We start from the raw sequence: 14,752 nt of genomic DNA, 5'->3' as shown, positions 1-14,752 counted from the left end.
CAAATTTTATGCAAGATTAAAAATATTAGGCCTTTGAAAGACTGGTACCGAAGTTGATAAAAGCTAGTACAATTTAAAATGTATAATCTTTACATACAAAAACTTTGATAATTAGAATGTGGCTAATAGCTCGTCTAAACAAACAAGAAACTATATTTTAGAACTAGGATGGCAACCACATTTAAGTTTGAATATATCTGTTTGCTTTTGTAATACAACACGATTTATCTACATACAATTGGTTTAGGTAATCATTAAATACAATTATAATTAGCGTACACATAATATACAACTTAAATAGTTTTTTCACACTCAATGTTTTGCTTTGTTTGCCGTTTATGTCTAATTTATCATTTAAATCCAATTACTTGTGTACTGGCTTGAATAAATCTGTTTTCATTTGTAATACAACAATAACATACAGCCAGAACACGGTTTGTTTACCATTGAATTAGATAAGCATTAAATATAATTAGGAATACAACTATAATTAGCGTATTTATAATATACAAGTTAATTATATTTTTTTCTCATTCAACATCTTTTCCTTGTCCGACCTTTATCTCTAATTTATCATATAAATGGCATTTGCTCATGCACCCATCAAGATCAAGTAATAGTGTATATATGATACCGACTGATTTATTGTTTATAAAAATCTAATTGAAAATATCATTTAAAGTGCAAGTAGAGAGGTTTTCAATTAGAAAAATAAAAGAGAGAGAGAGAGAGATAATAATCTCCACAAACTTATTATAAACAAATAAATAGCCCTTTTCCTAACCTCCCCCAAACAAATGTTCAATTAACGGGAAGAAACCCCCAACGAACAAACGACCTGATCGTCGTCATCTTCTGAATGTCCGTTAGTTTTAACGGCGACTCTCTCTCTCTCTCTCTCTCTGTTTCTTATATAAACCTGTGTTGATTAATACAAATGAATGAGTTCTGTTGTTAGGTTCTCTCTCTCTCTAAACAAAACAAATCAATTAGTGAGTTTGGTTGGTGTGGATCGTCAGACTCGAAACCGAGTTTTATCTACCACTACTCAAAGCCCGAAGGTATTCAATTTTTAGGGTTTTGATTCCTGATTTTTTTAACTGATTCAACAGTTTTTGAGCGTTTATTAGAGTACAACAGTTTTCATTTTAGGGTTCTTCTTCTTGTTGTTGTTGAATGGAAAATTTTAAATTTAGGGTTTGATTTGTTTTTCCTTCTGTCGATAGTTGGAGAAAATATTCGTCAAGTGTTATTAAATCGAAAGAGATGCCTATTAATATAATTCACAATGAGAATGGAGTTCCTACTAGGGTTATACTGACGGAGCCTCGTGGATCATCAGCTGAGGTTTCATTTCTCTTTCTTCAATTTGATGTTTTTTTCTATACGTTCTTATGCTAATTTTTAGTTGTGCTTCTTTAGTTATATGATCAATTCAACTGAAAAATGATTTGATAAACCCAAATTTGAGCATATTATTGTAGAAAAAAAGTTATGGGTAAAACCCTAAATGAACTATATTATCCTTTTTTGGATTGTTGAGGTAGTTTCTTACCGGATGAAACTGAGACTCATCATGCTTCATAAACTGGTATAAGTCTATTTACTTGATCTGAAATCGGATGCCCTTTTGATCATTTTCGGATTGTTGAGATAATTGTAACTAGAGGGAAGCTAGACTCATCAAGCTTCATAAGTTTCGTAATCTGGGATTACTCATTTTTTTACTTGCAACTGACCAACATCTATTACGCGTGTTTCTGATGGAATATGGTTATTGAAGGTTCTCCTTCACGGTGGGCAAGTCATTTCTTGGAAGAATGAACGTCGGGAAGAACTTCTTTTTATGAGCTCTAAGGTAAAGCAGTTATTGTGGATTATGTTTTTTTAAGTATCTTCCTTAGCTTGCTTTATTTATTTAGTTATTTTCATCTATCAAAAGGTTTAGTGGTTTCCCGATTTATTTGAATTTGATTTGATTGAATACTCTAGGATTGTAGAAGGCTTCTCACTTGTTTTTTTTTTTCTAGTTTATTGACTAAATACATCATGTTTCCAAGTTTATAAGGTATGGTAGAATTAAGGTGGAATTGGTATTTGATATTTGGTGCCTTTCACATTCTCAGATGACAATTATTTAAATCGTGACGAAGTCTTTCGTTAATAACGTGAGAACTGTTAAAAACAAAAGAATTTGAAGGGATAAACTCTGTTAATCAGTTTTTCCGAGTCAACTATCAAGTCCTCAAAGTTATTCCCCCCAGATAACTTCCCTTGCGGCTTTGAGCCATTGAAGTATAAAAAATTTCCTTTCCGGTCCTCTTTTAAGTCACATAAGATGAACGTGTCTTTAGAGTTTAGATGATTTTCACATTTTTGAAATAATATGGAGTTCTATGCATACAGGCTAACTGGAAACCATCAAAAGCTATTAGGGGAGGTATACCTGTCTGCTTTCCTCAGGTCTGCTTATGAACAGAGTAACCTAAAAACCTTTTTTTTCATTTCTATCTCGGCGTTTTTTGTGCTTAATTTCATCGCTTCGCAGTTTGGAAATCTGGGAACACTTGAGCAACATGGCTTTGCTAGGAACAAAATGTGGGAATTAGATAGCTATCCTGCACCACTACCCCCTCCTACCAATCACTCAACTGTTGATCTAATCTTGAGATCCGCAGAAGAGGATCTTAAGACATGGCCTCGGAGGTATTTATCCAGGACCCAGATATCCAGTTAGAGAATGATATATGGTGGTAAAGTCACAACTTAATGAAAACCCTAACCCCCCTCCCTGCTATCTCTTGCAGGTTTGAGTTGCGGGTTCGTATTTCCCTTGCCGCAGGCAAGCTGACTTTGATCCCTCGAGTTCGTAACACTGATAACAAGCCCTTCTCATTTACGTTTGCTCTACGGAACTATTTGTCTGTATCAGACATCAGGTTTGCCTTTACTCCCTACTAATTCATTCTCTCGAGTTCTCCAGCCACGAAAATTTTATTATACTATCTTGCTATTGAACTTCAGAAATACAACTTCAAAATGCATTATTACGCATCTGCAAATATTCTTTCTATTTTCCCCATGCCATACAAATCTTGATTTATTGGGAAAGATGTCTCATTGTTATCTTTTTCGAGACATGAAATATCTATTTGATTTGCAGTGAGGTACGGGTCGAGGGATTAGAGACTCTTGACTACTTCGACAATCTGATGCAAAGGAAGAGATTCACAGAGCAGGCAGATGCAATTACTTTTGATGGCGAGGTATACTAATTTCCTTCGCTCTTTATTCCTTTTCAGTTTCTGCGTATACTATAGTCATAAAATGCATGAACATTGTTGGTCCAATCATCCACCCCAAACAAATCAAATCAACTTCAATACGAGCTTTGGATATTGATTTTATTAAAATTCCAGAGTAACCGGACGAGAATATTATTTCTTTCTTTGAACAGATAGATCGAGTGTATTTGAGCACGCCAACAAAGATTGCCATTATAGACCATGAGAAGAAAAGAACCTTTGTCCTGAGAAAAGAAGGCATGTCTGATGCAGGTTTACTCAACTTTCTTCGCTCTTCTGTCTCTACTTTCTTGATTCGAGCCATCCCTTTGGCCAACCCACATCATGTTTTTATTGGTTAAATCTGTGCAGTTGTTTGGAACCCATGGGACAAGAAAGCTAAGGCTCTGGCAGATTTCGGTGACGAAGATTACAAGAGTATGTTATGTGTAGATTCAGCAGATATTGAAAACCCAATTGTTCTGAAACCTCGTGAAGAATGGAAATGTCGGCAAGAGCTTTCGACTGTGTCATCTAGTTATTGCAGTGGACAGCTTGATCCTCTCAAGGTTCTTCAAGGTCTTAGGTAATCCTGGATCATGTCAACAGTATGCGAACTTCACTGTAACATAAATCAGATTGTCTTCTGTAATGTGCAGTTTCTCAATATATATATATATGAATTTGCATCTAGACAATCTACCAAGTGCTTCTCATGTCTCCTTGGAGCCCTATTATGGGCATCCGGAACCAGGAAGACGGGTACTTCCCACTAGACTAATTGACGGGCCTGGGTGTTGAAGCTCACCCCTTCTTTCTGAATTGTTTCTTTCTCACACGGCCTGGCGTGTCTCAAAGTGTAATCAATTAAGATTAAAGAAATTTTATATGCAACCCCTTGCTTTTGACTTTTGAGTTGCTTTTATTTTACCCCCTTTGTTGAAAATAAATAGAAGGGGAAGAGAGAAGGTGAATCAAGTGCAGAAGGAGCAATTCAAAGGTAAAACCATTGTTTGCCCGACTTTCAATTGACTTTTATAAAATATTGTCGGATGTGGATGGTCATGATCTAGAGAGATACTAATTTTATATAGACGAATCGAACAAACTATCTCAATAACTAAGCAGGCTTCTACAATCCATTTCCTATCTTCCCACCTTTTACTATCCTATCTACTACTACTACTACCTCTTAGTTCTTACTCTCTTTGTCTCTCTTAATTTATGAGAAGAAGATAGGGTAGAGAGAGAGATGGGGATTGGGGAGGTGGTGTTTGGACCGACTGTACGTACGTCCGTGGCGTGAAAGTACAAAAGAAAAGAAGGGGAACACAAGGGAGGGAGGGAGGGAGGGAGGGGTTGGGTGTGTTTGTTGGATTGCATTTAATGGTTAGGCAGCCACCTTCTTCTGTCTTCTCCTCCTTAATTATTAAATTGTATTGTGTTCCTTCATCAAAAAAAAAAAAATTGTATTGTGTTGTTTTCCTCACCGACTTCAGTGGGCCCGGGTACTTGGATGGACATGATCACTAAGAAAGTGTTCTCTCACTAGATCTGAACCGGCCAAGTACTCCGGTCAAGATATTGGCAGGGCATAGCATCGTTGCAATTATCTTTGTCTTTTCAAAATCTTTAACCTTCATTATACTTTGCTAATACTTCACTGGGATAATAACATTTATCTAAATCATCAACTCTTCCGCCGATAACACTTTTTCTATACAGTGAGATTCAAGTTCTAATGATTAGCTACTCAAATAATGAGCTCCACTATACAAATAGTCATAGATCGAAAATCAACAAAAAAAAGTATAAGCCTGCTTCAAAATTTATCAGGATACTGTCGTGGTCATTATAAAAACATCCAATCTAATTAAAAAAATTATATAAATAATTAAAACATACTTGCAATACATATAAATTTTAGATTTTGTATAGAAATAGATTAATATATAAGATCTTTGTGCATGAACGAGGACCACAAAAACATATGAGCCTTTGTGACCCACCCTTATCGATCTAAAGATTATCAAAATATCCACAAAAACAGTCTCCAACACATTAGAAAGATTTTTGCAACTTGTATTTGAATATAAATAATAATGTGTTGGAATATAATGTTCATGATTTTTGTACTATTGTGTACATGTATGTACTATCGTGGAGAGTTATAATTTTATAAGTTAGGAATCTAATGTTTTTCTTTGTTATCCTATGTAACTATTTCACTACTCTTGATATTTTATTTATTTAATTACTCGATCCATGTCCGATTATAAGATAAAATGTATAAAACTACTGAGTTTTCTGATTAAACTCCTTAATCTCCGCTATAATTGCAGCATCTTTTGCAAAAACTTGTTTATTAAACACTTAAAACCCCTTCACACCCATTGTTTGTTCAATTATCATTAACGTACAAATAAATAGAAAATGAAGAAGAAGATTGAGATTACAAAGTTTACATCTTCTAATTAGTTTGCTTCTAACCTAAAATTAACTAAAAATGTCGTTGTTTATAAAATCTAAGTTGGAGAGCCAATCTTACTTTTCAAGGACAGACATCTACACCAAAACACACTCCAATTTAGTCAAATATTTGATTTTGAAATAATTTGTTCGGATCTTGTCAAACTGTATAAATTGTCGTTGCAAAACTAGGGAGATCAATCAGTAATTGCTTTGGAGAAAGATAACTATTTTGGTGTTGATGTATCATAATGTCGACAAATAGTACCACATGGGTACCTAAGCACCACTAGCTTTAGAGTGAATGACCCACCTCACCCATGACCACGAAATGTTTTGTTGGTTAGACAATATCATATGGGTATCTTATTAAACAAACCATTCTTTTTCAAGGATTTATATACAAAAATATGATCCAAATATTAAACAATTCTACATATTTTATAGTGGGGTGGGATCTTGCATGTGGGGTGCTTTTATAGTTAACATTATATCATATTAACTAGATTTTAATTTTATAGTAAGTCATTAAATTACTTATTGATCTTGGATCCACATTAAAAGGGGGTTGCCATTGTTAATTTGCACGTAAAGCAATCCACATTTTATAGGTACAATAATATAGGCATAAGCTACACTAACTAAGGCTATAGTATAGGATAAGTACAAACTAGTAAATAAACCTTTTTTTTTGCTATTACGTGTGTTGATAGATTAAAGTTGAGCGAGTTGAATCCCACCAATCTCCAACATACAGACACACCTACTTTATTACTCGAGTGTTTTATTATGATGTTCTCTTTCTTCTCACTCTATTTCTTGTTACGTCTGTCTAATATTTAGCTACTTAAAAACTCTCACAAAATAAAGGGATAGTTCGAATAAAAAATCAAAATAATGGGATATAAAGAGGATTGATAAGGTTTGAGGACCATTTTTAGTGACAATGAGAAGGTTGATCCCAAAAATTAATTAAAACTTCATTTTTGTTGATTAAGTGATTGTATATATAGGAACTACAAGTACTTATTCTATCTCAACTCTCACAAGTATAAGAGGTTCTCTTACAACTATGACTACATACTTTCAGCCTCTTAACCAATTTATTAAGTTCTACCATGCGTGATCAGGGACGAAGCTACTTAATATATACTGTTAGCAACTCTTGGTAGAACTTTATGGTTATAACTCAAGTGACTTACGTTCAACCCCACCTGATAGCGTGTTTTTTTTTTTTTTATGTGTTTCAAGACTTCTTTAGGTGTGTTTGGAAATGGTATACTATCTATTTTCTCTTACATTTATACTTTCTATTTTCTCTTACATTTAAACCAAGGTAATAGATTACTCTACATTGACCCCCTTGATTTTTTATCCGCTTCCGTCCCTGTGCGTGATTGAGTTTTTTTTAGAACAACTAATCTAATTTTAAGGTCATTTCCTGATTTTTCAAACAACATTAAATTTGTGATTATCTAACCCAGCACCTGATTATGACGAGAGAAGACAATATATTATATAACTATTTTCTAGTTCCTAAAGTACTATGTATGCATACTAGGACAACGGTGTCAAATTTAATACTACTATTAACTTTTTCATTTTTCTACTTTCTTTTTTTCCGCTATCAAACCTAACTCCAAAATTTGTGGTTCATAATGTCACACAAGGACGACCTATAATTCATTTTCTTCCTTCCCAATTACCCCATTATTCGCAGCTCTGCATTTTACTGTGTAGATGGATTAGGAAAAGGAATCAAAGATCTTATAAACACTTAATTATTTGGAAGATGAAGACACTAATATTAGACCAACTCTTTGATTAAATTAAACAAAAGATGTACTAATCTTTTATGCTTAATTAGTGTAATTTATACAAAAAGAAAGTGTAATAAGACTAAAAGTTAAAGAAAAATGAGAGAAAATGGGAGCTTGTTCATCAAATTTCTCTTTTTTTATTTGGTTGTCCCCATGTTAAGGGTCAGTTTCCATGTGCATTTTCTTCATTTTTTTTCTTCTTCCTTTCTCCCTCTTCTTCACCATTAATAAACTCTTTCTCTCTCTCTGTAATGTCATCTGGGTAGGCTTATTTCTTCCCTTTCTAGCTCTGTTTGTTCACAGTACTAGTTCAATTGGTTTCATGGTTTTGCTACAGATTTGTAAAGAAAGAATATAAAATAAGCTCTACCCATTACAGAATATACAAAACTTCAATCTGGGTTGCCGAGTTCCAATGAAGATTCTCAGTGATTGATTTGTTCTTCTATCTTCTTTCTGTTTCTGGGTTTTCTTCTCTATTTCCCTAATAAAAGTTTTTCATGTGTAATTTTGATTTTCAGAGTTTTAGTTAGGTTTTGGTTTATGAGATGAAGTTGTCATGGGGAACTAAGTCATGTGGTCATTCATAGCATGTCAATTTGTATAATTTAGCTTCATGAAAACTCATCTAAGTAAAAGTTTAGTGATGGGTACTAGGGTTTGGTGATGAACAATTTGTAAATACTTTCTCTCTATCTAGAAAAAAGAAATGGATTCTGAAAATGGGTTCTTCTCAGATGAGTTCCATTTAGACCCTAAGTGGCTAATTGACCCTAAGAATCTCTTTGTTGGTCCAAGGATTGGAGAAGGAGCTCATGCCAAAGTCTATGAAGGAAAGTAAGTATGCCCACAATTTCTCATTTTTCTTGCCAAATTTCTCTTTTCATAGTTCAATATTTAGTAAGATTACAAGATCTCATGCACTTGAATTAGGGTTAACCATATTTGATTTGAACACCCCCTTCAACTCCTATGGGCTTAGTTGAGAAGAAACCACCAGATTTGAGTACCTCCTTTGGGGGAATTATGGCATTGATCTCATTGAATTTAATCTCACTATGTACTTCTGATTCTGATGAAATCTGAATTCCAAAAGAACAAGCAAATTAGTGTCATTTAAGTAAATTGGTTTGGATCTTGTGGAACCTAAACTTATATTTTGTTTCTGAAGTACAACAATTTTCTAACTTTTACTTGCTATTGTGTTTCGTACAGATACAAAAATCAGAATGTTGCTATTAAAATTGTGCATAGAGGAGAAACGACAGAGGAGATCGAGAAACGAGAGTCTCGATTCGCAAGAGAGGTTGCTATGTTATCTAGAGTTCAACATAAAAACTTAGTAAAGGTACTTGTTTTTTCATATCATCCTTGACTTGGAAACTGGTATTATTATGGATTCTCATCTCCATGTTCATTATAGTGAAGAGGGCTTGAAATTGCATGTTTTGATCAATTGGGCATAGGAATGAAAATGATATAGTAGTTCACGTATTTTGCAGTTCATCGGGGGCTGTAAAGAACCTATGGTGGTAGTAACTGAACTTTTGTCGGGTGGTTCATTGCGTAAATACTTGATGAGTGTCCGGCCTAGGTGTTTGGACACCAGTGTCGCAGTTGGGTTCGCTCTTGACATTGCTCGAGCAATGGAGTGCTTGCATTCTCACGGGATCATCCATCGTGATCTGAAGCCAGGTAATTTCACTTTCTACTCGTATAGTTGTATATGAAGGTTATTCCTGAAGACGAAGATTAAAATAAAACTGAAATGTCTGCCGAATTTGCTTACACAATTCAGAGTTTCTGTACTTAAGGAAACATGTTGATATATTACGCCCAGTATGGCAGTAACTATATCTAAAGTTGCCAAACAACACAAGGTTCGCATAGAAGGAGAAAGTCCTGGTTACGGTTAGTACCTCTAGGATATTGGACTATCTGGATAATTGAGCTATTTACTGCCATATATATGTTTAACTAGTACTAAAGTTTGACTTTATAGCTCACGTTTCGTCTTTGTCCTTAATCGAGTGTTGGATTATGAAGATTTTGTCTTTGTACCCTAGCAATTATTGGTTTCGTGGCCCGGTTGGTGGGCTATGAATTTTTGGCTTCTACCAATATTGCAACCCTTTTCGCCTATTTGACAACTTGGACATGAATCTGAAAATAGTTCTTCTGCTACCCAACAAATACTACGATTTTTGAACGAAAGTTAGAATCGAAGTGAAAGATTACTGTATATTTCACTTGATCTTTTGTGATTATTGGTTGGACAGCTCACTTTTAATATGACTCGGGCAATGAGATTCTCCAAATTATTGACGAGTGCGTATTTTCTTTTGCAGATAACTTGATGTTGACGGCAGACCAGAAAACAGTGAAACTTGTAGACTTCGGTTTAGCAAGAGAAGAGACAGTAACAGAGATGATGACTGCTGAAACGGGAACTTATCGTTGGATGGCTCCAGAGGTAAATATTTCAATCGAACAAAAAAAGACTTTCGTTCGCCGTTATCTGAGAGAAACCATTCATAACTTATTTTCCTCACAGTTATATAGCACTGTTACATTGAGGCAAGGGGAGAAGAAGCATTATAACCATAAAGTGGACGCTTATAGCTTTGCTATTGTATTATGGGAACTCTTGCATAACAAGTTGCCTTTCGAGGGCATGTCAAATCTGCAAGCAGCATATGCAGCCGCTTTTAAAGTAATGTATCTTTTCGTTTTTGTTTTCTTTTCTACTTTTCGTTTTCTTATATCGGAGCACTCACCCCGTTATCTGAACAAAGCGAGATGATTCGAACTTCTTACTTTTATGTTTCAGAATGTGAGACCAAGTGCGGAAAATCTTCCAGAGGATTTGGCGCTGATTTTAACTTCATGTTGGAACGAGGACCCAAATGCTCGCCCGAACTTCACTCAAATAATACAGATGCTCCTTCATTATCTGTCAAGGATTTCACCAGCAGGACCCGTGATTCCATCTCGTGTGTTTACTTCTGAAAACAGGGTATTTTCGCCTGATTCTCCTGGGACTAGTTCGTTAATGGCCAAATGTGATGATATGGGTGAAACGCCAAAGGCGAAGATGGAAAGCAGCAAGTCTAAGGGAGGACTCTTCTTCTGCTTCAACCAGTGTTATTGAATTTCCTGAACTCCTAAACCAGAAAACCAGGTTTCTGATGCTCTATCCTCGTAAACATAATAGAAGTCTTAGATGTTTAAATTACTCGCTCGATCTGTTAAATTACTGAGGAGTCTGTGTCTCGTAATATGGTACTACTAGTACTGATAAAAGCTATGTAGTTTGTAAGATTCTAGTTAGCTCTAATATCATGAACTTCAATATGTGTACTCTGACTTCCTATATTAATAAACTATGTACTTTTGAGCTCTTCGGCAATCGGGGTTTAGTACTTTCTCACACAGTGATAAATCAATCGATCTTTAATACATCGTTCATGAGTACAGCAACAATACAAAGTAGAAATTATGATTGTACAACTCAATAATCATTTCCGAACGAGAGAAGGAAAAAAAAAAAGTTCATCAATAACAGTTTTGTGTTATCTAAGAGAAAAATAAACAGAAAAAAGAACGAGCAGTCTTCATTCAAGTTACAGTTCTATTGACAGACATCAACCTAGTTAACATCTTCTTCGGTCTATCAGGAATGGAGTGGATAGACTTAAGCTTTGGATTCCTTCCAACAGGCCCAATGCCATCTTCTATTTGATCTTCTTCTTCATCGTCTTCTGTTAATTTCATCTTAAGATTCGAAAGCTTTGAATTTAGTGAACTGAGACCAGACATACTCCATTCTTCTTCAGTTTGCCTAGTAATATTCGTGCTTACCTGTGGCAGAATCCTGGACGAGTCTTTCTTTGCTCGAAGAAGTATGTCGATATTGTTAGGTAACTCAGGCACCAAACCACCAGCCATGGAAGCTCGAGACTGCTCAATGAATAGAACTTGAACCACCATTCTGAGTGGAAGTAGTTCGTTTCGTGCAGCCAGCGTGCAAGTTCTCGCTGATAACTTCTTGCAGTCTAGAATTCGACATAACTGCTTCCTCCCACTCTTATTCAGCTCTTTGTGAGTCTGCATGATCAAACAAAGAATCTGAGTATCCTTATATCCATATGGTATATGGACTTGTGCAGGACGTGTGGACAGGTTTATACAGGTGTGACCGGTTCGACTTACAGAAGAAATTTTGTCGCGATCTCATCTATGAATTGTCGAAACATCTTTGGTGCATATTTTGGGCACGAGGCGCTATAAATGATATTAGAGTCGAGGACAGCTTGTCTCCAAAGGTGGGGATTGTAATACTCCCATATCACTTGGGTGAATGTCCAGACACTAGAGACTAGGTGTTGCTCAAGTTTAGTAAAATGTGGAAGCCTTTTGGGTAGGCTCGTGGAGCCCTTGCCAAAACAAAACCCCGTACCCATGGACTTGGGTTTGGGTGCCAGGAGTGAGACAATATCGATAACTTCTAATGCTTGGTGCATTATACAGAAAATAATCTAGCTTCAAATTGGTAAATTAGATTATCAGATCTAGCTTACCCTGAGATAAATGTCAATGGCTTTATAAAGATCATCATGGTCAGGTCTGGCAAAATCTGGTATGAATTCTGCAAGTGAAATCACCTTTACCAAAGGCAACTTAGGATCTCGAGCAATCTCTTGGAGATACCGATCGACGAGTTTAGCTACTTTCAGTTTTGAACTATGCGATGTCGAAGAAGATCTCCTACTCTCCTGAAACTCAAAATCGAAATTCTCTGCCGATCTTGACCTTCTTCTCTGAAACCTTTCCTTTGCTCTTGGTGGACTAGTTGGAGGACTTTGTGTTTGTGACATGAATTGCTCCAATATAGTCATGACTATATCGACATCATACTTTGTTCCGTTCATTGATAGAGATGGAATCAATAGATCATTGACTTTTGCTTCCTCTAACTGAATTCCTACTCTTTTAGCTAACTCCATTTTTGAAGAAAATGAAGCACGAACTACGTTTCCAGCTTTCAATAGTTTAAGCAAGAAACTACATGAAACAGAACCTTTCTCCATTGGGAGTAAACTTATAATCGATTCCAATAGAAATCGATATTTTTCTTTTATATCTCCTGTGGATTCTGAATCATATTGCCCATTCATAATCTTCCCATCTTTAGATATATTAGGCAACCATCTTGAAACGTAAATCTGCAACGCTTTACCTATGAGATTAGCGGGTACTTTTCCTCTCGCTTTAATCGCCACTATTGTTCTCCAGTAGAGGTCTATACCGAATTCTGCTAGATCTTCTGCCCACCCACTCTGAGAAGAAAGCCCGTGTCTCTGACTCAACGTTCCCATACAAGAAGAATCGTCTTTTCCCACTTTGGAGCTAGATCCCAAAGTCGACTTAATCGGGAAAGAGAGAACTCCCAAGGCAATAGCATCAATGCATCGACTTGTGATCTTAAGATCTTCGGATAACAAAGGGAACGATTTCGTGCTTTGTAAAGTCAAAAGTGAATCTTTCCATCCTCTAAGAATACAAGAATTGAAGAAGGTTTCAAGCTTGCTTATAAGATTTCTCTTATCTACATCTTCTCTCATTTGAAGGTATTCGGAAGCACATCGAATCGATACAATGTTGAGAGCACTAAGAGTTATAGTAATTCCATAACAAAACTTAACACATACCTCGAAAGCTTCGATTCCACAAGGAAAATCAAGAAGTTGAATTACTAATTCTTGAGAGGATTTTGATGAATTTGAACACTCTGAAACTAGTCTTTGTAAAAGCAAAGATTTTGATAGTAGTGGAAACTGTATCAAATGAACATCAAAAGAATCAAGTATAGGTTAAAAATCAAAAACATAAATTTTTATAAATGGGTATTATGAATTTTACCTTGTGAAGTAAATATTTGGTTCCTTTGACTATAATTATGATATCAGTTGAGACTTCTGTATTGATAGATCTAATTTAGAGATGAAAAAGAAAGATTAAATTCATTCACAACTTAAAACAAAGTTCAATAAAAAAAAGGGTCAGAACTATCTTTGAAAAGAGTAATGTTAGAGAACAAGAAAATCAGAGGCAGACTCTGAGCAAAATCCTATGTGGTTTGTCGTGATTCGCCGTTTAGTGGATCAGAATCATCGGAAAAACCAGACAGACTCTAGGCAGAAATCTTACGTGGCTCGCCACGATCGTGTTTCTGATGCTTCTCATCAATTAAACCGCGAATCACGACAAACCACGTAAGATCTCTGCTCAGAGTTTGTCTTTCTTGTTCAGTAACATTACTCTTGAAAATATACCTTATATCCCCTGCCGTGAAGAAAGTATCAAGTTTAGATCCAAGTTTCATAAACTTCATTTTGATCTTTCTACTTTTCTCATCAAAATTTCCAGTACTCTATCAGAAAATTGAACTTCCTCCACCACTTGATCACCTTCAACTCTGAAGAATTTAAGCAGAGAAGAAACTGTATTTAAATGGAGAGTTTCAGAATTTGCTAAAAAGGTTGATGACCCAGATGATGAAATTTTAAAATAATCATGTTAAATTGTTAACAAGATCAAAATTAAAAAAAAAAAAAACATTTTCAATTGAACTTACAGGATTAAAATAATCAAAGTAGATAGACTATAATTCTTCTTGAAATTGAAGAATTACCCAGTTTCCAGCTATGAAAATAACAGAGGAGGATTACAAGAACTGAGAATAAAAGAAGGAAATTGGCCAGACTAATAAGGGCCGCTGGTTCAGAGATGAAAGAAGCTTCCCCTGTTTAAGGCGTGCCCAAGATGGGGGATTTGGTTAACTAGAGTGCGCACGTGCTTAACATGCGCTTCTATCACTAATCACCCTTGATTTTGTTGACCATGTAAGATTAGTCAAAGAACTCAAAGTAGAAATTAATTTGTGTTTTTTTAATTAATAGAAAAATAGACTACAATAATGATAACATTAAAATAATAAATGTCTACCAATTGCCATCAATGTCCTCAGAAGTCGAAAAATATATTATTGAAATATGGGTTCAAATATATTATTTCATATGATTTGACAATAATGATAATATTAAAATAATAAATGTCTACCAATTATCCTTCAATAATAATAATAATAATAATAATAATAATAATAATATGCACTAC

At 35.2% G+C, this 14,752-nt stretch overlaps 3 protein-coding genes across 5 annotated transcripts; 2 read left to right on the top strand and 1 right to left on the bottom strand.

Annotated features, from left to right (window-relative positions):
• Positions 1 to 679: 679 nt before the first annotated feature.
• On the top strand, positions 680 to 4,178 carry LOC147562944 (putative glucose-6-phosphate 1-epimerase). Of its 2 annotated transcripts, none has more exons than XM_086632704.1 (9): positions 680 to 1,061; positions 1,227 to 1,347; positions 1,784 to 1,858; positions 2,407 to 2,463; positions 2,549 to 2,706; positions 2,808 to 2,939; positions 3,164 to 3,266; positions 3,458 to 3,557; positions 3,657 to 4,178. In XM_086632704.1, the coding sequence occupies exons 2-9, from the start codon at positions 1,267 to 1,269 to the stop codon at positions 3,872 to 3,874; spliced, it is 924 nt and encodes a 307-aa protein (XP_086488830.1). In that variant the 5' UTR covers positions 680 to 1,061; positions 1,227 to 1,266; the 3' UTR covers positions 3,875 to 4,178. The 2 variants fall into 2 exon arrangements, with proteins under 2 accessions (XP_086488830.1, XP_086488838.1); XM_086632712.1 differs by having other exon boundaries at positions 940 to 1,061; positions 1,227 to 1,624; positions 1,698 to 1,858.
• A 3,235-nt stretch (positions 4,179 to 7,413) lies between these two features.
• On the top strand, positions 7,414 to 10,982 carry LOC147562943 (serine/threonine-protein kinase STY13-like). Its single transcript, XM_086632693.1, has 6 exons — positions 7,414 to 8,410; positions 8,789 to 8,921; positions 9,076 to 9,268; positions 9,922 to 10,046; positions 10,128 to 10,286; positions 10,404 to 10,982. Exons 1-6 carry the CDS (start codon positions 8,283 to 8,285, stop codon positions 10,722 to 10,724), a joined length of 1,059 nt encoding a protein of 352 aa, XP_086488819.1. The 5' UTR covers positions 7,414 to 8,282; the 3' UTR covers positions 10,725 to 10,982.
• A 29-nt stretch (positions 10,983 to 11,011) lies between these two features.
• LOC147562942 (BTB/POZ domain-containing protein At1g67900-like) lies at positions 11,012 to 14,550 on the bottom strand. 2 transcript variants are annotated; one of them, XM_086632682.1, is made up of 5 exons: positions 14,211 to 14,550; positions 13,909 to 14,076; positions 13,496 to 13,565; positions 12,154 to 13,410; positions 11,012 to 11,680 (listed from the first exon to the last, which is right to left on the bottom strand). In XM_086632682.1, the coding sequence occupies exons 2-5, from the start codon at positions 13,965 to 13,967 to the stop codon at positions 11,192 to 11,194; spliced, it is 1,875 nt and encodes a 624-aa protein (XP_086488808.1). In that variant the 5' UTR covers positions 13,968 to 14,076; positions 14,211 to 14,550; the 3' UTR covers positions 11,012 to 11,191. The 2 variants fall into 2 exon arrangements, with proteins under 2 accessions (XP_086488808.1, XP_086488799.1); XM_086632673.1 differs by having other exon boundaries at positions 13,909 to 14,051.
• Positions 14,551 to 14,752: the final 202 nt, after the last annotated feature.

The sequence above is a fragment of the Eschscholzia californica genome, unplaced genomic scaffold (genome assembly GCF_041429995.1).
Source record: "Eschscholzia californica isolate CP2 unplaced genomic scaffold, dmEscCali1.0.p SCAF_1, whole genome shotgun sequence".
NCBI lineage: Eukaryota > Viridiplantae > Streptophyta > Magnoliopsida > Ranunculales > Papaveraceae > Eschscholzia > Eschscholzia californica.
Note: the sequence above shows the minus strand (reverse complement) of the source record. Positions and strands in the feature narration are given on the sequence as shown.